Below are 25,019 nucleotides of genomic sequence, written 5' to 3' on the forward strand. Positions count from 1 at the left end.
AGGAGAGGGGAGGGGGGCAGAAAGAGGAGGAAGGAAAAGAAGGGGAAGAAAAAAGCGGAAAAGGGGATAAAAAACCCCAAGAGACGCAGCGGCGGGGTCAGAGGAGCCGGGCCGTGAGCCGCCGCCCCATGTGACTGGCGCCCGGGGTGGGGGCAGCGAGGCCTAGCCAACCCCCCTCGCTCGCGGCCGGGAGCGGGAGCGGCGCCGGCCCGGGGGGGCTGCGGACTGGGCGGAGGCAGCTCTCGGAGCCACCGGCGCTGCCGGGAAGGATGGTTTTGTGAGGAACGGGCGGCGTGAGGAAGAAGAGGAACACGAAGGAGAAGCAGCAGCCGCCGCCGAGCGCGACAGAGACCGCGAGGGGAGGGGGCTTCCCCGGGGGGGGGGGGAAGGGGGGACCCCGGCGTTTCATGTGGCGAGTGCCGCCCGTCTCCTCCAGCTGAGCGAGCGAGGGAGCGGCAGACGGGCCCGCCGGGGCGAGGCGGAGGAGGGGGAAAGGCAGGAAGAGAGCGGTGATCGGGGCACAGTAGGAGCGGGAGAACCATGTCCGGGCGGCCCAGGACCACCTCCTTCGCGGAGAGCTGCAAGCCGGTGCAGCAGCCCTCGGCCTTCGGCAGCATGAAAGTTAGCCGTGAGTATCCTGCCGCCCTGCGCGGGTGGGTGTCTGTCCGTCCAGCCCTGACGGGGCTTTCCCCCCCCCCTCTTCCACCCTTCGCTGAGGCGATAGGGCGGCGGGCGGGAGCCCGGCCGGGGGCCGAGAGAGCGATCGAGAGCTCGGCCCCAGCCCCGGCGGAGGCAGCTCCTTTCTCTCCCCTTCCCCCTCCATTAACCTTGAATAGGCGCACGCCGCCGCTTCGTTTGGGGCCTGTTGGACAAAAAAAATGCCGGCTGGTTTGTCCTCTTCTTTAGCCCCCGATCGCTGCCAGCGTTGTAAGCAGCCTCTGGCTAATTAAAAAGCCTCCCCCCCCGTTTTCTTCCCCCCCCCCCCCTTTGTGAAACGGATTGGCAGCTCCGTAGCGTGTATTTCCTTTTGATTTCCCCCTTGAAAGGAGGAAGCGAATTGCGGGCACACAGGTATGGCCGTGACATTAATGTTCATTATGTGTTGTTTTTTATACACTCCTGGCTCTGAAGAAGAGAGCTTGGAAGATTTTTTTTCCATGCACCCGTAGATCGGGTGTGAGCACCTTTTAGCCCAGCCCTTTTATTAAAAAAAAAGGGAAAAAAAGGCAAAAAAACCAAAAAAGGACGGGGAGGGGAGCTTACAAAAGGTGCTTTTCTAATATCTTCCAGGCTCTGGGAGAAAGCTCAATCGAGGGGGTAAGAAAATGGCTATTTTGACATGTGAGCCTATGGAGTAGTTATTTCAGGCTTGGCCATGCCTTTTCCAGCCTTCTGATCAGAGGAATATATTTAAGAATGAGGCCTTGTGCTTTATTCTGCACAGGTGTGTTGGAAATTGTGTTTAATACGTGCTCATCTTTTGTATCCAAGTTTGTAAGATTAGCTGGTGTATGTGAAATAAAAATATGTATTAAATCTGAACAAATGTACAGTGCAGATGGAATAGGGCCTGTTCTGAGTTGCTTAAGATGGGCTAATTGATTATAATAGAGAATGTCTTAACTCCTGGTTTGAATATGTTCCCATTAACATTAATTGTACTTCCAGATTCCTAATAATAGTGTAGTTTACAGGGGTATTTTCCTTTTTCTTATAGAAATGTAGGGTGGCATCTTTATGGGACCAAGAATGCTTGATATGTGTGACCACTCGATTGATGTATTTGATCCTTGCGTGCAGCCACACCTGACAAGGCTCTGTGTGTGCATGTGTGTAGATATAGCCCATTGGTTTGTGTGTTTCATGCCAAAGCACTGTAGGATTGTGAGCTTTCTGACAGATGAGGAATTCTCCCGGTTTTCTGCACTGAAATGTCTTCCACTGCGGTTGAAGACTTGAAGAGAGCGTTTGGCTCAGGGTCTGTAGCCTACCTTGTATCTGCATGATCAGCGTGCCTGCAGCATTCAAAAAACCATGGGTGCAGTTAACCCACGTTAGCACCATAAGGGCATATGTTTTGTCAGGTCCAGCATTAGTGTTTATTAAGGATTCTTGATTTGTATGGAGAAAACCCGCGGGTGACTCCATTTTAATTTACTGATTTACTTTATGTACATGTGGAATAGGAAGCAGGTTTTGTTGATCAGTATTTCTGCAGGTAGCTGTCTAAACCAAGTGAGACCTAGACCTGTCATGCTCAGCAGCAGTATTTGTCTTATTCAAGCTCTATAGCTCGATTCTTGAAAGGTCGTTGATGCTCCTTTCCCTCCGTTTATGTGAGGTCAGAGACTAGACAGATGCTTGCCTGTAAAGAGGGTGCTAACTGATGCAGACTAACAAGTTTGCAAATATGATTCAATCCCAAGTGTATAACACCGAGGGAGAAACAAAGGCCGTATGCGATAACCCCCACAGTCGCTCTAGTCATGTGCTCCTGGTCCTTCTGCTGTCTGGAAAAAGATGTCAGAACAAAGCAAGAGAACCACAGACAAGGACTCTATGGGAAATGCAGTTGAAATTTTCAGTTAATCCATCCATGCAAGACAGGCCACAAAGTTAACTTTTATTTTTCTTTTTTTTTCCTTTTTTTTTTTCCTTTTGCTTTGTAAGAGTAAAAAAAATATCTGGGTGTCAAAAAGCGTTGTATTTGTCTGGTTCTCATGAATTCTTATGAATAGCATCTATGGAATGATGTAGCAAATTATCTAGTGCCAGTATTGAGTGCTTGATGGGGGGGGGCGTTGAGGAAGATCACTTGTGTGGTGAGCTAGGAGTTTGCTTGGCTCTTTCATTTTGCTGTGTATTTACTGAAACTTGGTTACATTCTGAGCCCTTTCAAGTGAAAGTTGGGACAAAAGGGTCCTTGTGAGGTGAGTGAAAATTGATGGTTTGGTATCTTTTGAGTCTCTCATGCATCTTTATTACCTCTTTCTTGGTACAGGTCTTCTTCAAGTCATCAGGGAACAAAACCTGACTTGTTTTGTGCCAACCTTTTTGCTTTATTGTAAGCCCAGAGTAGTGGTGAAATTTAATTATGAGGTCACTCTTGTTCTGGTGTCTCTGCAGCTGTTGCTGCTTCTGCCTGAGCACTGCAACAGTTACCTAGGAAGGATGGATCCAGGTGTGGAGGAACAGATTGATAAAGTAGTGGAGGAAGGCTCTCTGATCCTTGTGTTACCTGGGAGGAGCAGTACTAGAAGCATAGGGTGATTGCTTTTCTCTGAGGTACATGGGGGAGAAAGAGTGAATAAGGATTTTTCATCTCTTCCCTTTATAATTTATTAGACTTAATTTATGAGACTTTGTTCTCAGAAGTTGGTAAGAAAGCTTGATCCTTGAGTGAAAGGATGGGAGATAACCTACAGCTGCTTCTGTTCTGGCTGTTGGGAAAGATGACTTGTCATGCATGCTGCTCTCATTGCTCTGTAATTGACATTACAAGGGTTTTAACATCTCTGCAAGAGTAGGAACCCTGTGGCCTTTTTGTATCTCTTTCAAGCCATACCAGCATCAAGAGTACCTTCTGAAATCTGATTATTTTTCTTTTCTCTATTAATATTTTGGTGGTTTTGAAATCACTTCACCATTCTTTCCAGCCCACCATATGGATTTCTGCATTGAAGGTATTCTCAAGTAGGTTATTCTTGGTCTATTGCTGGGTTTGTAGGCTTTCAGTGCACACACAAAAAGTGCATGTACTCCTCATGTTGAGCCTGTCCCTCAAAAGGAGGGAGCTGAGCTTCCAGTTTTCCCCTTGCTGATACTATCAGTCTGCTGGTTGTAGTATAGGAGAAGAGATATGAGCTTAAAGCTTTCTTTTGTTCTTCACCTAGTTGTTGTTGCATTGCTTCCAGATGTACATTGTTTCCTAAGTGGGGAAAAATAATCCTGAAACATAAAGGGTAGCCATGCAACACATGACCAAAAATATCTGTATAAAAATAGAAGTTTTGAAGTTTGCAATTCGAGGATTTTCATCTAATGACCGTGGAATTGATTTATTTTTTTTTTAGTATTTTTTTTCTTTCCACTTCCCTGAGCTTCTGGAAAATGAGTGTTTTCAAGTAACACCATGTCTCTGTAGACAGCAATACTTATCCTAACTGCAGCCAATTATCTTGTTGTCTGCAGTAAATAATGTCATGGCTGATGCTTGCCACGAAGAGGTTTTGCTCCATGTGTGTCGTGGTTCTGTAGTTGGTTATGCAGAATTTGTTCAGTTGGAGGGTGAGGAAGGCAATTTGATTTGCTTTAGCTAATTCTGATGTTGTGTGCTTATTCTTGGTTGCAAAATCTAAAGGACAATCTTGTAATAATTCATTTTGGACTCTGAAGAATGTGTCAGTGGTGCCAGTGATTTTTGTTAAGGTTTTGGGTTTTTTGTTTGGTTTTTTTTATTTGTTTGGGGTTTTTTTGTTTGTTTTTTGTTTCTTCTTGGATTCACTGTTTTTTGTACTCTAATCTCCTGAAAGCACAATAGCTTGCTAAACCTATATTGCTGTGTACTGTTCACACATGGTTCTATTGCTGGCATTTGAGTGTGATGCTACTTTTGTTAGCGTAATGGCACTTTAAGAAGTGGTTCATAAAGGAATAAAGACTGAGAGTTTACTGCTCTGCTGGTAACCACTGCACAAGCCAGGACATAAAAAGTGGCTGAGTTTTAGGTAGCATGTGACATGTATGTGACGGTTTTATACACTGTGGTGTCCAGGTAGGTGTATGGAAGAATGTTGGGAATAGAGCACCCTGGCCAACTTCAGTGTGAAGGAATGAGTGGGGCTGTTGAAACTGGTGAAACAATTGAGATAATGCCACCTTCTGTTTCTCAACCCAGTTAGGGTAGGGCCCTATTGCTTTGATAGCAGTTTCTGCCTAGTTGGTTTCAGAAACTGGAAGCCACCCATCCTGCTCTCCTTGCTGGAGAGGGGAAGATCGCTCCTTTCCAGAAGCCTGCTGCGTGGTCTGTGTCTGGCCATCACTGGTTCTAGCCCTGTGCAACCCTGAGTGCTGCTGGGTGAGCAGCTTTCCTTGTGCCTAAACTTGAACAAACTGCACTTCTGGGGTCAGCTAATGACCATGTATGCAACAGGGAAAAGTGTCTCATGCTATAGAGCCCCAAAATCATCCTTGCAGTCTGAAAAGGAATGAACCAGCTGTCTGCTGTACTGAATTCTAATGCTGACAAACTATTTTCGGCTTATTTGTGTCATTAGGGGTAGTTGAGCAGAAAAATAACGAATAAAAAAAGTGAGGCCTGCCAATGGAACCCGTCAAATGATAATTCAATTCATTATTCTATTGCGTCCCCCATGTCTTATTTCCCTGGGTTGGTTGTTTATCCTGAACCTTTTCTTATTCCATCATTGTTCAGCATGCTTCCTACAGTGCTTCTTGGAGATGACCCGCAATGTAGTATCACTTGATTTACCTTTTGTGTTTCTTAGCAGTATTTAACAGTCCTGTTCACATATTTACACAGCTGTATATCTCATGGTGTAATGGAGCATATTCCTTGTGTGTATGCATCCTGGCTCTGGAAGTTGCGGTACTGCTTTGTCTGTTAACTTGATAGGATCTTGTAGGTATCACAAAGCAGTGATGGTTTATGTACCATGTATTTTTTTTCTTGGGGTTGAGGAAAGAAGTACTTCCTTGGCCTATATTACTGAAGGATTTTGCTTTACTGCCCCCAGAGTTCTTTAATTTTGATCTATCTTTAAGCACTCATTGGATAGAATATAAAGGATTTTCCACAATATTGATGTCCAGTTTACTCATCACAGGCCTTCATAATGATACAAATCTGTGGGATATTGCCTGTTGCTGTTCCCTCACCCCATGGTCTTTCTTGAACTGGATAGATGAGTGAAGATGATTCTGAAAGGCAGTTAAAGCTTTGCGCTGTGACCAGAGCTAGCATTTTATGAAATGAATTAATGCTACACCCCTTAGTTATCTGAACACCTTAGCTATAATATGCAAGGTGGTTGGATAGCATTTGCAGCCTCTTGGTTCAAGCTTTTGGGAGTCTCTTTGTTTTGAATGACGTGATGAGTTCCATTTTAAATCATGTCTGTTGTCTTTGAGTTTCCAGAATTTTCTATAGACTTAAGACATTTTTTCTGGAGTTCTTTCCCTTTTGTTTTTTGTTAAAAAAAAAAAGAAAAAAAGAAATTAACTTTACTCTGAGGACTCTTTAGTCACCCATAGCTAGTGTGGGAAGTGCTAAAGTGGCTGTCTCCTGCAGAAGCTCTATGGCTGGTGGAGCTACTTGGCTGCTTTCTGAATTTAATGAGCATCAGATCAGAGCAGCCTTGAAAGACAAACAAAACTTTTAAAGTCAAGCAGCTCTGAAAAGGAGCTTATTGCAAGTTTAAATGCCTTGCAGAACAGCTCTCCTCGTTTTTCTTTGACCCAAGTCCATATAAACCCCTAGATTTTGTCTTGTCAGCACTTCTTTCACTAAGCCATGCTTTTAGATGCATTTTAGGTGCTCTCTTACTTATGTATGTTGAAAAAAAATGCTAATTACAGCTTTTACAAGATACTCCCTCAGACATAAAGGCTAAAACCCATAGACTGCTGTACAGGACAATCCCCCTCTTTAGAACTATGAACCCCCTTGGCACTTCTCATCTGATGGAGATTGTTGCTGGCTGCTGCATAAAGCCATGGGGAAGATATAAGTTTGGAGATGTGTTGGTCTATGCCACTTTGTATTTTTGAATTAAATTGTAACCATATATTTAGTGCATTGCAGCAATCTGGTCTTAAGGTGAGAAAGGTGTGAGACATGGTAGCAAGATAAACCCTGTGAGAAATGGCTAACACATCATAGACATGCTCAGACTAAGTGTTCCTGGTCAGTGCTGCTGTATCTCATGTAACAGAAGCTTAAAATAAAACAAACTGAGGCTTTAGCAAACTAGATTTTCATAATGGCTATAGGTAGAAGAACTGCTCTCACCAAATCTTCAGGATCCCTCTTGCTCCTATTGGTACTGGCTTACCATGCCATAGAGAGAGGGTCATTTATCTTGGTGTAACAGCACATGTGCAACTCAGTCCTATATCTAACAGTGCCGCTGTGTGATGTCTGGTCTGTGCAGGAGGAGAGATGAGATGATACAAGGTGATTTCAACAGAATTCCATGTTGGAGACCTTACTGGAATCATTTCTAGATCCCTCTGAGGATTGTCAGAAATGTGGATGCTGGAAGTCAGACTGATGTGCCTCTTAACAGAAGCGGGCAGTGATTTTTTTCTTGTATGATCAGTGCTATCAAAGAATCTTTTCATTAGGTGCTTCTGCCACAGATGACTTGTCTGTTGTTCAGAAAAGAAAATAAAGCAAAGCAGTTCATTCTGTACTTTTATCTCTTGCAGACAGGAAGTAGATCTAAGCATTTAAGGCAATTTGTGTTCTCACCTAGTGTCTTGTAATGGAAGAAGCTGGTAAGATAGCTTGTCAGTGTCAAAGCACTGTGGGCCTTTTCTCTTTAAACAAAAGGCATACAGGGCAACAGCTCCTTCTGGAGGGATGACATCAGTCCTTGTTAAGAGTATTGCTACTTCTCCATAAAGGTGGACCCAGTGTTTTCTGGCTGAGCCTCATCAGCTGACGGGTTGTTAACTTGATTTTTCTACCAGTACTGCCTGCACATGCACTGGACTAGTGAGTTGATGCTAACCTGGCTAAAGGGAGTTGACAAGTATTTTCCATGTTCGCTTTAGCCTCCTTGTAGGTAAGAATTTAGAGCTAAGAAAAATACAGTTTTGTAACTTTGTGTTAGATCTGAACTAGGGCCAAGTATCTTGCTTTGTAGGTTGCAGTGACCAATGTAGGCATGTTGAAAGTAGTGAATGACTGCTATGCTGGTATTATGGTAAGGTTGAGTTGAATTATTTAGAATAGCTGCTAGTATTTTTCATTTGTTTAGATAACCTTTGTTGATTCTGAGGCTGGAAAGCATCCTTTAAACATCATATATCACAGGAATGTGTGGTTACATGGCTCAGCGTGTCTTTTCTGGCATTTGGGCGGATTTGAAGAAACCTATTAGTGGTCCCAAGTGCCTGAAAGTAGATGAATATAGTAAGAGATTTGCTGGTCAGAAGGGGAAGGAAGATGTTCCTGGTTGATACCACTGGATAAGTAATGCTGTAGAGGGTGCGTGGGACTGTGCTGCTGTGCCTGCACGAACTTAAGTGTTCATGTGTAGTGGCAAAATTTACCACAGGCTTTTGAATCAGAGCACTTAGAAGGAGAGAAGTTGAGTGTTGGCTCTGAAGTTATAACCAGAAGGGAAGCAGCAGTTGAATTTTTCCAACCAAGGCAGACTTCTTACAGCCACAACTGTAGAACATCATCTCTTCTGACTTTTTTAGTAGGAATGTAAGTCTTGTTGGCTACAAGCTCTGTAGTTCAAAGAGGTAACTTTGCCAGGAATGTGGGCAATTCTTTAATTTTCAGACAGGCCAAAAATAAGCTATGCAGAAAGATTAAAATGTGACTTGCTGCAGAGAAGAATGTGATTTTCTTGCAGTGTAGAAAGAGGAAAAACTACTTAGTCACAGTTGATAGTGCCGATCTGTTTGGTTTTCCTGATTCACACCCTGTTGCAAACAGTTTCATAGAACCTATATTATTATATGGATCCCATCTCTCGTGTGCTTCATAAAAAAGTAATGTAGTGAATTGACCTGTGTGAGTGGGTTTCCTTGAGGGAGGAAGGGGACACAGATTCATCAGCTTAAATAAGCAGAATACTTGGTTGTTGGCCAAGTACACATGAATCATTTGGCACAAATCTGTGTCCTTGTGAATGAAGTCCATAGCCATAAATGAGTTTCCCTACATTTGTGGGAGGTTGAGTATCAGCATCAGAAAGAATGTTTTGTGCCTTGCTGAGAGAATAAAAGCTTTCTGGCAAGGCATACTTCTGCAGGTGAGTAGATGGAAGGCTTTTGGAATGGTTTTTCTTTATATATACAATTGCTCAATTGAAACCTAAAGAAATGGAAAATAATGTTATCCTTGAGAAGATCGTATCTGTTGACCATTTCACTCCTAATCTTACTCATGATTGTATGTACTGGCTTGGGAGCCATGGGTATTTGTAGTGTTGCAGGTTAAGGTGTTTTTTCCTGTGTTCTTCAGAGAATGGAGAAACCTTACTAATCAGATTTCAGTTTCAGAGACTGAAGTAGGTTTACTTCAGTTAGTTTATTTACTTCAGTTAGTTGAGGGTTGAGTATAGATTATGAAAGTGACATGAGGATGGCAGTTGAGTATGGACTCTTGACATGTCTGAGTAATAAAGTTCACCAGGGAATTCTGAGTGTCATTCAGTTGGAGGGTGTTTTAGAAATGTAATTGACTTAATAGACCCTACCTTAGTAGGATAATGATACTACTAAATCTGCAAGTCTGTATTTCATGATAGACTCAATTTTGATGAACTGAAGCTTCTCTTTGGCTGGAGCTACTGACTTTCGGTGTCCATGGAAGCTGACAAGGGCATTGCTATGCGACAGCAAAAGAACAATGGCACATATGAAATGCCTGTGGGATTTAGCAGACAGGTATAGATATTAATGAGGCAACAAACAACGGTTTCTGTGAAGTGTCAATGCTTTGGCTTTATGCAATAGCCTGTGGGTTATTTTTATTTAATAATACACTAGGTTATTTTTTCACTGGTGATGTTTCAGCAGTTCAGGATTGACTAAGTTTTTATTATGGTAGACTAAGTCTAAAAGGGAGCAATGCAGAGATCTTTATGCTATGTAGTAACGTCTCATAATTCTGATTCTTCAGCAGTGCTCATTGAGACAATGATGCTGCCTGCATTTAAAAAAATCTATTGGAAGCCTTTTTGATTTTATTCTTACCTGGTGCTGTAATTACAAAATCCACATTTCTTCTGGAGTTGCTTCAAACTACATAGTAGCTGCAAATACCTTTGAGTTTATTTGGACATTGGGGTGGGTGCATCTGGTGTGTGTTTTGTCCTTTTTTTTTTATATAGGGTGTTTGGGATGGTTGGTTTGGTTTATTTTTTCTGAAGAGCAACTGGAATTCAGATGGGGTTCCTAGCAGATAGGGACAAAATAAGTAGATTCCAGATGAGAATAAATCATGATAAGTTGTCCTAGCAGCTGCTTTTACTCTATTACTTTTTACATGTATTTGTGAGTGGAGAGAGACACATAGATGTTGTCAGAAATGTGATATGGAGAGGAGGAGATGATGTAGGTTTCTGAGATCTGGAAGTTGAACCTAGACCATTTGTGAAGGCTTAGCTTTAGAGCTTCTGCTTTAAAGTCTTTACAGATTGCTTAAAAATGTTCTTAAAAATAGCCAGCTCTAGGTTGACCACTTACATTTCTGCAACCCAAACTTGGGAGTAATGTTGTAATACTTCAACAATAATTGTTTTGTCAGAAACAGTGAGCCTGTTTCTCATTTGACTTCACATGATGTATTCTGTGACTTGGGAATGTCCTGTCCCACTAGCGTTAACATTTAATTTTGATGCTGCCAAGGGGGCCCTAAAAGAAGCAGCGTTGGAACCTATTGTGTGGTCTTCTATAACTCTAAACGCCTTTTTCCCTTTGAGTGTTGTGATGATAGGAGAATTTTCTCCTGGTTGCAGATTGTTAGCCAATTGTTAAATAACTTACTGGTAAGGTAGGAAATGGGATTTTGATCTGATACACACAAAAACTTGACAACGTATGTGGTTGTAACATTGAGAGGTTTTAAAACTTGCAAGAGGTTAGTGTTCAGATAAAGACATATTTGCTATGTGACTTTAAAATAAGACTTTATTTTCATTCAAGAAGTGTTGAAGTTTTTGGTGGAGGAAGAGGCTTGAGACGTGCTTGAGTTTTGCAAGTATTTTCAGCACTGTTGAGTGAACCTGTAACAATGTGTACTGAACACTAGGATTCAATGCCCATAGGTTTTTCATCTTGTACATCTGGTGGTGTGGGGGTTTTATTTGAAAGGAAATGATAATCTCTGACACTGCCTAGGTGATTCAAGCATTATGCTGAACCATTCTTCTGTAGTGTTGGTATGACTAATATGGAAAAAGCATGAAGATTTGATAATGCAGTTGGTATGTCAAGCCAGGTTTCTGCTAATGTAGTATATACTCTCACAGTAATGCTGTGGACTTGCAGCCTTTTCTCGTTATAAATTTTGGGTAGGTTGATTTTGCAGCTTAGTAGTGTGTGAGTACAAAAGTACAGAACTTCAAAGCTGCTCATGATATTCTTGTTTGAGCTTCTGGGAAGACTGGTAGCACATAGATTTTTACCTTGCATATTTTGGCTGTTCACACTTACTGTGCCACCTGGTGTCTTTTGTTCTGTGGTGCTTTCACCTCTCCCAGCATTCTTGTGTACTGCTGTGTTTCTGGTGAGGTCCCAAAGTCGTGGTGCACTGGGATTTGCTGGTGGATGGATTCATCTGTGGAGGTGAGCAGCTCTCACCTAGTACTTTGCAGGTATGCCTTGAGTCTGTGGGAATGATTCAGGTAATTCTTGGGATGGGGGGAATCAGGGAAGAGAGAAAAAGGCTGGTAGTCCATTAAATAGTAAAACCAATTCAGGGTGTTTATGCAGTAAGGAGAACAAAGTATCAGCATGGAGGACTAGACTTTCTAGAAGACTGTTGTACATAGTCCCATAGCAAAACCCTTTAATACTCTATAGAAGCAATTACTTTTGGCTGTAGTGTATTCAAAAGAGCTGTTATTTCTGAGCAGAGAACAAAGGTGAGTATTTCTAAAAATGCAGGTAATGTCCAGGATTTTGATAGCTAACAAAGAGGTGGGGAATTTGTCTGCAGATGAAGAGGAATAATGATTTTTCAGCTGACACTGAAGAGAACAGATGTTACTGAACTCCTGGAGATCTGTTTGTTGAAATCCCTTGTATTGCTCTGGGCATCCCTTGTGCTGTTTTACTTTGATTTCTCATGCTGGCTGTATTGCTGTGAAGCCCATTCATAGTTAAACACACAGCAAGTCGGGTAGTGATTATTTGACCATTGCTGTTTCTTACCATTTTCTTCAACCCTACATACAATTATTCTGTGTGTGGAATCAACTCTGCCATGTTTGTTACTAGTTTTGTGCTTGTATGGAAAGTAAGTCATTAAACCTTAAGTATACAACTGCCTCATAATACTTTTGCCTGTCTTTAAATGAAAATACAAAGATCTAATGCAATAATACTAACATTCTACCAGATTTGTAAATGACATATGAAGTGTTCTCTTTCGTGAAGTGTATCTCTTTGGATGTCCTGAGATAAACTATGTGATGTGTAACTCTCCAGATGGTGTGAAAAATGGAGCTGAACTATAGTGCCATATTGGAAGTTGGGTGATGTGACTTGTGAGTTGGTGATGCTGTTGGAAGTTCAAGAGCGTATTTTCTCCTGTAGAATGCGGGAATGCTGGTGCAGTTTTGAATCACTTCTGCTTCATCTTAGCATACTGTTAAGAAAAAAGTATTCCTTTGTGCTACTGAATGAGAAATAGCTGAAATCCTCTTGAAGTTATTCAATACTGCCCTTTAAAAACATATGGTACTCAGATTCCTACAAAGTGACCCACCCTGTGCCTGTTCGAAGAAAAAGATCCGTAGACCACATAACTGAAACCTCTTAAAAGGAGATCAGCCGTGGAACATGCTGGTACATGGAGTGAACGGTGTGGCATGGAAGTGCTTGTTTAAAGCTCATCATCCACTAAAAACTTCAGTTTGTGCTTTTAGGCAGTACTATTAATCTTTTCCTCCAGTAATCCAATCAGAACATCGTTTTGTTTTTTTGGCTTTATGCAGCTGAGAGCTCTTTGCTCCTATAGACTGATATATGGACAAGATGCAGCGGTGGAGAGTGATATAATTTATTGTTAGTTACTGAATGTGCTTAAAATATGACTTGTATATGTAATTTAAGGCGTGTATCTATGTATAACTCCTGTTAATTGCTGTGGTGTTATTCATTGGGTGTTTGCTTATGGTTGCTCTCAAAGACAGGAAAATGGACGAGGCTATGTCTTGATTTGACACAGTATGTCTGTTCTTACAAATGAAACGTCTTTATATTGTCTGTGCTGGTTTTCACAGTGTTAACTGTTTTGTATATCCTGTCAGAAACTCAGGCTTTTGTTTGTCTAAGAAGGGTCTGGGGCTATTACAAAGTAAGTGTGCCTTTGAAGTTAGCCGGTACTCGTGGTCATACTAGAAGGATAGGTCAAGGGAGTTCTGCTGAGTTTTCTCAAGTGTAGTAGTAAGTTTTTTGACCTTATCTGAGAGAACAGTCGAGACTTGCAGAGTGTGTTTCCATCGGAGGCAATGCCAAGTCTTCTTGAGGACTAATGGACTACATCTATCCCTGCTAGATTTCATCCTGCCTAGGTACCACTGCTTTGTCAAGATCATTTTGAACACATGCTCTTTTGTCCTTGGAGTGCCTCTGATGGGAATGCATCCACAAGTCTAGAAAGTAATCAGATAGGGATGTATTAACAGGAATGGTATGTAAAATAAATAAAGTTAAGCAGTGTTCAAGGCCTGGTTGGATGGAGTCTTGGGTGACATAGTTTAGTGAGGTGTCCCTGTCCATGGCAGTGTGGTTGGAACTAGGTGGTCTTAAGGTCCTTTCCAACCCTAACCATTGTATGATTCTCACTTCTTGGCATGCTAATAAGCCCATGTTAAAGTGCAGCACCCAGTTTTGGTATTGTATTAGGAGAATAATAGTTGCAAGCAAAGGGGAAATGATCAGAGATCTAGAAAATGGGCTCTAAGGGAAAGCTGAAAACACTTTTGGTGCCTCTTTTTTTTAAGAGGAGACTAGATATTCTTTAAATACATTGAAGATAGCTGGAAGGAAAAGGCTGAGCTGTTGTCCTCTCCACTGGAAATGAAACAATGTGTGGGCTTAAACTGCAGCAAACATGCTGTAAGTTAGTTGAGTCAACTTCTAAGAATGATGGGAGCACTGGAATCGATTAGGAAGGCTGTCAGATTCCCTGTACTGCCTGTTTTAAAAATGAAGAAGTTTGCCAGGTAGTTTATGTATAGGAGTTTGGAGAGGTTTTAATTAAGACAGCCTGTGGTCCCTTATGGTATTATTTTCTGTCATTCTGGTTATTTCTGCATGGCGAGTTTCAGTTATAGCTCACTAATTCTGTTCCTTCTCCCCTTGGGATTAAATAGCTTCATGCTACTGGCAGCTCGCAGGCAGGTAGTGGATATGAAGATGGGTATCTGTGAAACTGGCCATAGCTTTAACACTGAAAGGCTAGATGCATTATCTTTTAGAGGTTAGTTAGCTACACCCTGAGAATTTAGCACATGTAATGGCTTGTTCTAGCCTTGGCCTGTAGCTCCAATTTTGGAAGAAACATAGAATAGTTTGGGTTGAAAGGAACCTTTAGATGTTATCTAGTCCACCCCATTGCCATGAGCAGGGACATCCTCAACTAGATCAGGTTGCCCAGAGCCCTGTTGAACTTGGCTCTGAGCACTGACTGGGATAGTGCATCTACCACCTCTCTGGACATTCTGTTCCAGTGTCTTCCCACCCTCATTGTACTGCAGTTGAGAACCACAGGCTGGCTGGGGGGAATCTTTAGAGCCTGCTTCATGTGGGTCCTGAGAAATACAATGCTTTTCTTCAGTTTTTGATCCTGTGGTTCTTGCTTCAACACAGAAGAATTTAGCACAAGTGAAGAACTGCTCGGAGCTTCAAGCATAGTCCAGGACCATGCTCCAGTAGCTGTGTGAGTACTAAGCTTATGGTAGGGGGTGTCTGCCCAAAAGAGCTTGCAGAATAAGTGAATTATTTTGGTATATAATGCCAGTGAATGAAGATTATTCATCCCATAATACGTGTCTATTCACAGGAGTTGCTTTAGGATTTACTTAATAAATGGACAAGTATGGGAAGATTTTGTGTAGAAACCAGATGTTGCATAGAATATGAGCCAAGAAAGAAAATAAATTCTTGGTCTTGTGGAATGGAAATAGATTATTTTCATTTTTATCAGTGCCCTGGCTCAGAGGTCAAAGGTTTGATGTGGACCTTGAAAATCCAAGTATTGGCTTTCATGACTTCTTTATTACCTTTTTTTTTAGGGATTTTAAGTGAGTTATACCTGCTATTTTGGCACACAGGTAAGAGGCATGTGCAAAACTTAAGTCTAGAGTTCTCACATGAGAAACTCTAGAGATCCTTCAGAGCAAAATTGATCATCTGTACTGGTACATGGTTCCCCATTTGGTGCAGAAACTTTGACTAGAACTAAACAAATGTTGCTTTTTCTGTGCCTCCCAAAGCGAGTCTTATTTAGTGTACTTGTGAGGTTCCTGTGGAAGCCTAGAATCCTCATCTATCCTTAATACAACTCATTTTAAAATTATAATTTGGTTTTGTCAAATTATCGTTTCCCTGCTTCCATGTTCCAAGTGACTTTGAATATGCAAAGCTAGATATCAGATTAATTTCTTTTCCTTCTAATCTGCTTAAATGAGAGAGAAGAGATGATAACCCTGAAGCTTTATGCCAAAGTCCTCCTAAGGTAGAGCAGTAGTTCAGAATGCCTTTTATTTTTTCCCTTTTAAACCTTTGTCTTTTGAAAGGATTAAGAGGCTCTGGCTGGAGACTTGTGTATTTCATCTCTAGGCATCACTTTGCTTAAGGCTTTGCTTAGTGTTTGCTCTGGCTTTGTCATGCACAAAATAGACCATCTCTTGGATGGCTTAGACTGTTGGGGCGTACAGTTCTTTTTTTGTCCGCAGCTGTCATCATCTGAATGATGGAAGAGTTTACAACTTGGGTATTGTGGAAACTTGTGCCTCTTCCCTGTTGATAGCTGTGAGAGACTGGGGTGCTTCTGTTGACATTCTTCAGCTTCAGTGCTGTGATGGTGACAAGAAGTCAACAGAATAACCTGCCAGAAGTCAGAACTGTCTGCTAGAAAAGGAAAGTTAGAGGCTAACCAAGTGGTCTTTTTGGCTTATTGGAATCATTCAGATTAGTGGAGTTTTCTGAATATGGATAAGGCTTTAAAATAAATAATAGTAACAATGGAAAAAAATAATCCCTTCTTTTTTCCTGTACTTGTTCCTTCTCTTCCATATTTGTCAAAACTTCACATAAAAAGACTCGTCTGGTTTGAATTGTCACATCTCACTTTCTTGCTCATTTATCATGGTTTTCGTGTATTTGTGCTTGAAACTGCATGGAACCACATCTCTGGAATGGAGTTATCCCTGGGAAATGTTGTGTTTGTTGTTTGTAATTCCAGAGTTTAGCTGATGTTTTACTCACAGGGCTTGTGGAGTTTGGTTTTGGGGTTTTTTTTTGTGGATTTGAGTTTTATGCAAATATGTTTTACAAATAGATGAATGTTTTTTTTAGAGGAAAAAGTGTAAGTGGAATGGCAAACTTGAAAATAGGTTACATTTAAAGAAAATCACAGCAATGGTTGTGGATTAAAAACAGGAAGCAATGGTAACTTGAAGTTTCAGATCTTAACTGATGTCTTAAATATGTCTGGTTTTTAATGTTTCATAACTTTTTGATACTGGCTTTTGGAGCTCTTTAGAGGTAGTGGTAGAAGTGTATGCAAATGGCCCAGGTTTTTGGATTTGGACTAAAACTGATGTGCAGATCAGTGCCTCCAGCTGGGAAGGTTTTTAACGAAGCACCACTGATTAGTGAAGTTGTACACCCAAAAGCAATGCTTGCTTATAGAGGACAACAGCTGTTGCTTTGGCTGTGAGTGAAGGAGAAATACATCACTGTACCACCCTTAAAACTTCTGCCAGTTGAAAGAGAATATCAAGTCTAAAGTAATTCAAGAATATCTGGGTATCAGCAGTAATATTTATACTCTTCTTATTTTGGTGCATTTTGCCTTTTCTAGTCTTAAAACTCTCAAAATGGGACAGATTCTTACTTTCACCAATACAAGAGTACAGTAATGTACAGGAATACTTCAGTGGCCATGAATGCAGGTGTCTTAGAATTAGCATACTTTAACATGGAGAGTTCCTGTGTTGAAAACCTGTCCTCTGGAAGCGTGCATGGGCAGGGTTTCGTGTGAGGATGTTGATGTGACTGGGACATCTGAACAATACAGCTGTCAATGTGGTAAGTGATTCTGGGTAGGTCACATGTGGAGAGTTGCATGCCTGTTGGATCACTTGGGCTCCACAAAAGGGGAATTCAGTTTGAAGCACAAGCCAGGATTATCAGGGGGATGGTGAACCTGGAAGTGAAACTGATGATAATTTGACTTCAGCAAAATAGTCAGAGAGGATGTTGATCTCTGTAAATACTTTGAAGGCAGAGTGAGCAAACATTCATTATTGCTTTTACTTCCCTCAAGTACAATGCTTATGTAAAAACAAGGACCCTGAAGTGATAAAATGATGTATTTTCTGCCTTAATCTATTTTCTCTTCTCCCCACCTAAGGAAAATGAGTCTTTTAGAATCTTTCCTCAAGAAAGGGTAAAACCTGAAAGACTTACCTCGATCGAGTACACAGTCAGGGCTGTACAATGTAATTTCCTTCAGTATGAGGAAATTGGACTTTGGGACCTAAGCGATCCTACTCATTTTTCTGTTCATTCTAAGATATGTATGAGAGAAGTTAATTCTGCTTATTATAAGATACATACATGAGAAGTTAAAGCTGAGAAGCTTTCATGATTTTAAACCACTACCAACTAAACCCTCAAAAACCCAACTTCAGCAATGCTGAAGGGTATGTTCTGGCATATATGGAGACATCCTTTGTTGTGGCTTGAAGAGAAAGCCTTGGTTGCTCTCATAAAAGAACAGTTGTGTGTCTTCATCCAGACCACTAAAGTGGCTGGAATAAAGCTAAAATGAATAAATAGAAACATACTAATTTAGTTGTTCACGAACGTGTATGGAATGTTTTGTGGCTAGCAGTAACTAGAACAGCCATGTAGCTTTATCAGATGTTGAGCTGTCTTGACTTGTGTTGAGTTTAGGAACTTTCTGTGCAAGCAGACTTGTTTTCCAGTTTCTCTTCTCTTGAAGATTTGAGACTGGTACAAAAGAAGTATTTTGTCTGTATGATAAACCTGCTTTTTTCCTGAATGTTTTCCACAAGGAGAAGTTAAACTGTATTGAATGTGTCAGATTTGTCCAAGTTTTCCACCATTCTTTAAGAGGCATTAATATTTTTTGTTGTAGTCTCTAGCATATTGGGAATACTCACACACTATTTAGGGGATTCCCCTTCTCATTTTAAAGTCCATAACTGCCAGTATTCTGGTTGTAATCCAAGTTCAGGGACTGAATGAGTATTACGCAATGAACTATGTCTCACGTGAAGTTTAAATTGTTGTTAGCTGTCACCATTGGTGTAGCCTGCTTTGAAGTTGGATTATTTGATATTTAGAAGGGAGTTGAGTGTTCTATCTGATATGAGAGAATGTACTAGCTACTACTGCACATTGAGATGTAGTGGAAACCAAGTTGATTTGAACATACTGTAGACCTGCTGAAACTTAAGGTACAGTTAAATTACTGTGGAATTCATCTTGAGGTGAATGGGATTATACTGTTAGAACAGTCCTCTGTAAGCCATCAGCGTGACAGCCGTATTTATGTATAAATCTAGTACATTGGAGAAGAATGTGGGAAAACTGTTTAAATCATATTTAGAGTTGCTTTTTTAAATACACACATATATATATACAGCAAGGAAGTATATGTCAGGTTTTGTGTAGAGGACCCTTCAAATTGTAAGCCTTATAATGAAGGCAGCCAGACTAACTTACACGAGCTCAACTTTAAGTCCAGTTTAACTTCCTGTCCAGTTCTGATTTTCTTTTTTCTTTTTATTTCTTTTTATTGTATTAATTTTTTCAGTGTCTCTTTTTGCTTTTAGCAGAGCTGCTGTATTTTAGGTGTGGAGAGAAGAGCTCTTTCTCTGATGTTCTTGACCTATTTTCTCAAAGGATTTTGTGAAGAAACAAAAATGGCAGAGAAAACCTGGGTTTAGTCAGCATGCCACACCGATTTCCACTTACTGTTCTCAGGTCCCTAACCTACTAACAAAACCCTTTTCTTGAGAGCTTTATATTTCAAGCCGTTGGGCAGCAATCCTGGACAAGTTAAAGACTGCTAGTGTTGAGTGTGGCTTGATTGTGGACATCTGTTTTCTAGTGCTCCTGCAAGTGAGCAGGTTCAGCGTCATGTATACCCAAAGAAGATCAGAAGAACTTCATTTTGTTGGGGAGTTAAATCTGAGCAATTGGGAACACATCAGTGTAGTGTGTGCTGTGGTTCCAAGCATAGGTAGCCTTGAGGAGCTTTTATTTGGATCATGACTTTTTAAACTTTTCTTTATTTGAAGCCTTGTTGGACTTTGATAGAAATGCATTCAAGTGCATGCAAAAATCTGCTTATCATGGGTTGTTTATTCTTCATGTCCTACTGAGGTGTGCTAGTTTTTTTTAAAGTATGTTTTCTTCTCCTTGCTGACTCTCCTGCCATGGTGGTTCTGCCTCAAACATTTTGGCAAAACTCTTTGTTTTTGTTTTGTTGTTGTGTTTTTTTGTTCCCCCTCTAATTGATGTTTCTGAATTGGATAAACACAGCTTTAAAGGAAATGACAAGGAATCTACTTAGCATTGCTGTGATGTTCCTTCAGTAACATGGGGTGTATTGTCCTTGGACAATTGAGCTTCATACCTTAACCAGTTTGGTGACAGTGGTGTTTGATGCTTCTTTCAGCAACAAGATCCTACAGGATACTTCAGACAAATAGCATTGGGGAGACCTGCTATCATTGCTGAGCTCTTACTGAACATGTGTATCCATGGAATGGAAATAGCATGCTTTCTTTTTCCTATCAAGCAGTCCAGAATGTGTTTGCACTTTGTTTGTAGCAGATTAAAAGAAATTGCAGTGTGTAAAAATGAAGTACCTGTTGAATATGCTCTTTGAAGATGCTTCTTCTGCAATTGGTTATTGTGAAGCTTTACCGTAGCAGGCAGTGAAATGAATTGTATTTGAGGAGTAACTGGTTGGTTGTTTGGAGTAGCTTCCTCACTATTTGGTAGCTTGATCACTTCAGGGTTTAGAAGAAGCATGCTCAAGTCTTGACACAACCCTTCAACAGCTTCTTGAAAACCAGGCAAGTCATGTCTTATGGCTGTGAGGTGTCAGCCTCCTCCAGTGCTGTCACATGCATCCCATTTATAAATGGATGTAAACAGGCTTGAACTTCTAAACCCTGGTTTAAAGCCTTGTTGTGGGTTTTTATTTTTATTTCCATGAAAACCAAAATACCCTTTTTGATGTAGAACCTTTTACTGGAGTATGAGTTAGTTCACCAAACCTGCAGGTGGAATCTGAGGTGCTGAGACATGTAAGTTGCTGCATGCATTGAGGGTGATATTCCACCTTTTAGAGAGGCCATAAAATAACCACAGTTATAGGGAAGGTGTAACACATTTCATGTGAATTTTGCATGTGGCCAACCGTGGCTCTCCTCGGTTTCCTCTAACCGCTAAGTACATTATCTGCTGGTGGGTCCAGAAGGAGGAATTGATGTTGTTTTACATCTGTCTCTCTTGAACATGTGAATTCAAATTAAATATTCATCTATACTCTAGGAATGGAAATATTTATTTTGGTCTAACTTCTGTAAACATGTTTGCTTTTCAATTACTGACAAAATGGGCTCTCCATCTGATTGTATAACAATCATAGTTAAATGTATACTCTAATGTTATTGGTTGATAGTTTCAGATATTAGATGAACACTTTGGATTTTGAGTCATTTGCAGTAAGAACTAGCTACTTTACTTCAGTTGGAAACACAGAGCACGTGGACCATAAGTCCTACCTTCACTCTTGGCTTTCTTATTTCTCAGTGTGTTCAGACTCCTCTGTTTTACCTCACCACTTCTCCCAGTACACACCCCAAGTTACAGTTGTTATTTTTGGCTGTGATCCGGGCTCAGAATTTTATTGTTTTCCCAAAAAATAACATTTTTCTTTCTACACAGAATTCCTTGAAATGTAATGTAGCTGCCATCCATTGTTCTGGATGTGGGGCTGGTACTGTACTTGAATAGTAATGCTTGCTTTCAAAATGTCTCATTTTCCTCTCTTCCCAAAGGAAGTACAGTTAGAATGCCGTGAGATGCTACATGTTGTACCTTGTGTTCTCCTGCATGTCAGATGTTAATTTACAGGAAAAAACAGTCATTTTGAAAGTCAGTAATTATCTATAGAGTCCCCTATAAAGAGATGTGTGTTTGAAATGTGCATGTCTAAATGATGGCCGTAATTACTGCTCTGAGGGTGTGAAGGGTTTCAGGTCTTTCAGCGTAACTAGCAAAGAACACAAATATGTTTAAACTCTATAAACCATCTTGAAAAGCTAAGATAGTTGGGAACTCTCTGGCTGATGTGTGGTATTAGGCGTTTTGAGGGCTCTCAGAGGACTTTCTTGGTTTCGTGTGTATAATATATCCACTTACAGATTCTCAGAACACGCAGGGAAAGCCACTGTTAATTTGTTGAGGCAACACTAGTTTGTTTACACAGCAGAGTGGATGAATCCTTGCTTTAATGGTAAAAATTTGGCTATATACTTAAATGTGTGGAATAACAAATGTTGTTTCTCTAAACTTTAAAAATATCTTCGGTATATTTAGCTTGTCCTTAGGCTGCTTTATTCCAGCAATAAACATGGTGAGTTTCTGTTATGTTTGGAACATTGAAATAATGACATACTTAATTTTCTACTATGGAAAGAGGTGTTAAAGTATGGATTGCTTTTTAAGAGTTCTCTCTTGTGTTGTGGTAACAGCTCTAAAGATGTTGCCTCTGGAGTGTCAGAGTATTGCCCAATGTTCTGTGAGCCTCTGTATGGCAACCTACATACTGAATCTAGTGGCTGATAAAATCTTGACTTCAAGTTTCTGCCTTGTTGACTCACTGTCTTGTGACTCAGATCTCTGTATGTGGAAGACTGAGGTCAAAACAAGGTAAAACATATAGTTTTTATTCTAAGAGTTGTCCTATAGCGTGATGAGTCTTTAATGCAGAGCTTAGTTTTCATCTCTAGGGTTGCTGTGCAGTAGCTGCAGGCCTTTGGACGATGCTTGAATGTGCTGTTTGCTGCATGGAGTTGGTGGGAAAGCTCTCTTTTGGCAGAAGTTAGTGTTACTTCACTATGGTAGTACATACTTTAAGGCTGAAAGTAGAGTTCATAGAAGGCGGAAGCTGTGTATACAGAAAACTCCTTATTTATAAGTACTGGAAACTGGAATCCTGGGAAGTATTCTCTCTTGAAGAGGCTCTGGTCCTGAATTCTTTAATTTTATTATTTTTTCCCAATATGTGTGCTTTGTTTCAGCAGTGACCATGTTACTTTGGTTTGGTCAAGCCCTGCTACAGTCAGGACAAAAAGTGGTAGGACTTGGGTGTCTTTAGTCTAAACTAGTTGTTCCTGAGTTTGGGTTGCTGGATGGATTGATCCGTGGTTGGCTGGGTGCTGTACACTGGGGAGGTTCCAGCTCCAGTAAACCTCTGCATGATGAATAATTTTTTGCCTTGTGTTGATAATGGGAGCCCTTATCCTGTGTTCTTCCTAGGTTTGTGGTAAAATCACCTAGTGGGGTTTTGATAGATTTGTACATATTTCAGCTTGATTTCATTTGGGGAACGGTGGAGTTTCAGCTTCCCTGTCTGAGCATGTATGTGTCTGATGAGGAAGAAACAGCAAGGTTGTCTGAGATGCTGTGTTTTGTACTGCGTTTCTCCTTGTGCCATGTGGTCTGTGTTTTTTGTATTGTTTTGCTTCTAAATAGTGTGACTTATCCCAACCCCAGGGTGTGCTGAAGTTGTTACAACAGTCTGTTTTAGAATTAAAAAGATTAGGTTATGTTCTTTTTTCCCCTCCCCTGCTTTAATTGACGTAAAGCTGCGATGTGTTGGGTAAAACTGCATCTGTTTAAAAGCAGGTGTTGGTTCTGGTTTTGGTTTAGAATAGTTTTTTTTCCCCTCCATCTGTTGCTATGTGCTTCTATAAAACAGAAGATACAATTTGCCACCTTTTGGGTTGTTGGTTTCAAGTCCCTTGTTATTACTACAGTTTGCATTCTGTGACTGGCAGCCCTGTACATTGTCTTTTGCTGATGGAAACCGTGGTGGTGTAGAAACCTACATCTGTCCTTCTTCTCAGACACTTAATGATGGTGTGCCATGTGTAGTAGGTTCTTCTGATAGAAGTCTTAGATATGGTATAGTTAAATGACTTGAATCAACTAAGACTTTGTTTTGAAGAAGCAATGAAAAGTTGTTTTAACAGTGTGTTTATGAAATGAATGATTGTTCTGATAGGTTTAAGCGATGTTCTCCTCAACTATTAAGTTGCATCTTTCAACTGTGATTATTAAAGTCGTCTTTTTCCTTACTGCATTGACCTTGGTTGATCAGGTCAAGGTATATTAAAGGCAAATTGTGCATACCTGATTTGAAGTAGGACTACCTATGTGTAATGTCTCACTTTAATCTTCTCCAGTTTACTCTCCTGAGCCCTGTGTAGGTAAGACCGTAGGGTGATTTTTGTATTGTGTTTTAGTAGCTTAAATCACTGGTTGTGGTGTTACATAGCTGGTTATGTACGTTATAGTGGGAAAATGGGATTGGCCTTCATACAGGTTGCAAAGGAGCCTCACAAGCTGAGTGATCCAGAATTAAGGCATTCAGGATAAATTATGCTGCATATACAGAGGTTTTCAAGCCATCAAGTTAATCAAAATCAGTAGGGTAAATTAAATTATTGGGACTAATGAAATAAACCAGTGTTCAGTGCATGTTTTTACTGAATGTTGAAGACCAGCAAAGAATTGAAGGTATTAACCACGTGTCCTGTTAACCTAATTTCCCTAAAATATTGACATATTTCTCCCCCCACCCCCTTTCATTTTTCCTCAGCCCTCTTCTCCCCTTTTCTGTCTTCAAATTACCACTAGGGATGGAGAAAAGGCACTACCCCATTAATGAACTGACATTCAGCTGTTAGCAAGTAGAGCTGTAGCTGGCTTGAATTGACCCTGACCGGTGACGTTAGCATGTGTGAGTGAGCTCATAGGCACCACCACGCACTTCTAAGAATGTGCCAGTGCGGAGTCATTCATCGTTCAGAGCCCTCTCTGTTGAATTTCACATCCTCCTACAAAATGTTTACAGGCAGGAGCAGCAGGGTAAGCAGACAAAAATAGAAAACTGGATTGTCAGTTCTGTAGGTCTTCAGTACTTTAATACATGTTGGCTTAGCTTTTGTGTGCTTAAAGCAGCAGTCTGTTTTAAATGCAAAGGTTAGGAAGCCGTTTGTTCTGCTTGCTGTCCTCTTGATCAGAAGAAATTGGCTTTTCGTTATTTTTTAAGGTTTGTTGCTAAAGATTTCCTTCTCTCATTTAGAGCCATTTCCCTTCTGGTGGTGTTCAGTAAGATTGTGTGTGAATGCTAATTTCCCAAGCTGTGTGTGGGTTGGTCCCTGCCTGTCTCTGAAGTATTTACCCAGAAAAGCATGAGCATCGGTGGGTTAGCAGCTTCGCTGTTGAAGCCTGTTAGATGGCAGTAGCATTAAGAAAATGAAAGCACTCAGCCCTCAGCAGCTGAAATGTGAGTTCTCTATAGGGTATAGGATTGAGGTTGATTGATTGTGTATCTCATTCAGATGGGTCTGCTTTAAGCTGTCACCAGGTTGTTGCCAATAATTTTTTTAAAAGCAAAGATTATTACATGGTTTGGCAATAAATTCTCATGTTAGAAATAAGTTTATCTTGCACCTTTGGTCTCCAGGACTAATATTCCGCCTGTGGATAAGACTTTAGGGCCTTAGAACTTCAAGAGATTTTTG

At 40.7% G+C, this 25,019-nt stretch overlaps 1 protein-coding gene across 2 annotated transcripts in view; it reads left to right on the forward strand.

Moving 5' to 3' along the window:
• Nucleotides 1-402: 402 nt before the first annotated feature.
• Nucleotides 403-25,019, forward strand: part of GSK3B (glycogen synthase kinase 3 beta) — a 141,911-nt gene continuing 117,294 nt past the window's right edge. For both annotated transcript variants that reach the window (XM_005143029.3, XM_005143028.4), the window contains exon 1: nucleotides 403-628. In XM_005143029.3, the coding sequence (XP_005143086.1) occupies nucleotides 541-628 (88 nt within the window). In that variant the 5' untranslated portion in view covers nucleotides 403-540. The remainder of the gene's footprint in view (nucleotides 629-25,019) is intronic.

This window comes from Melopsittacus undulatus, chromosome 2 (genome assembly GCF_012275295.1).
Source record: "Melopsittacus undulatus isolate bMelUnd1 chromosome 2, bMelUnd1.mat.Z, whole genome shotgun sequence".
Lineage (NCBI taxonomy): Eukaryota > Metazoa > Chordata > Aves > Psittaciformes > Psittaculidae > Melopsittacus > Melopsittacus undulatus.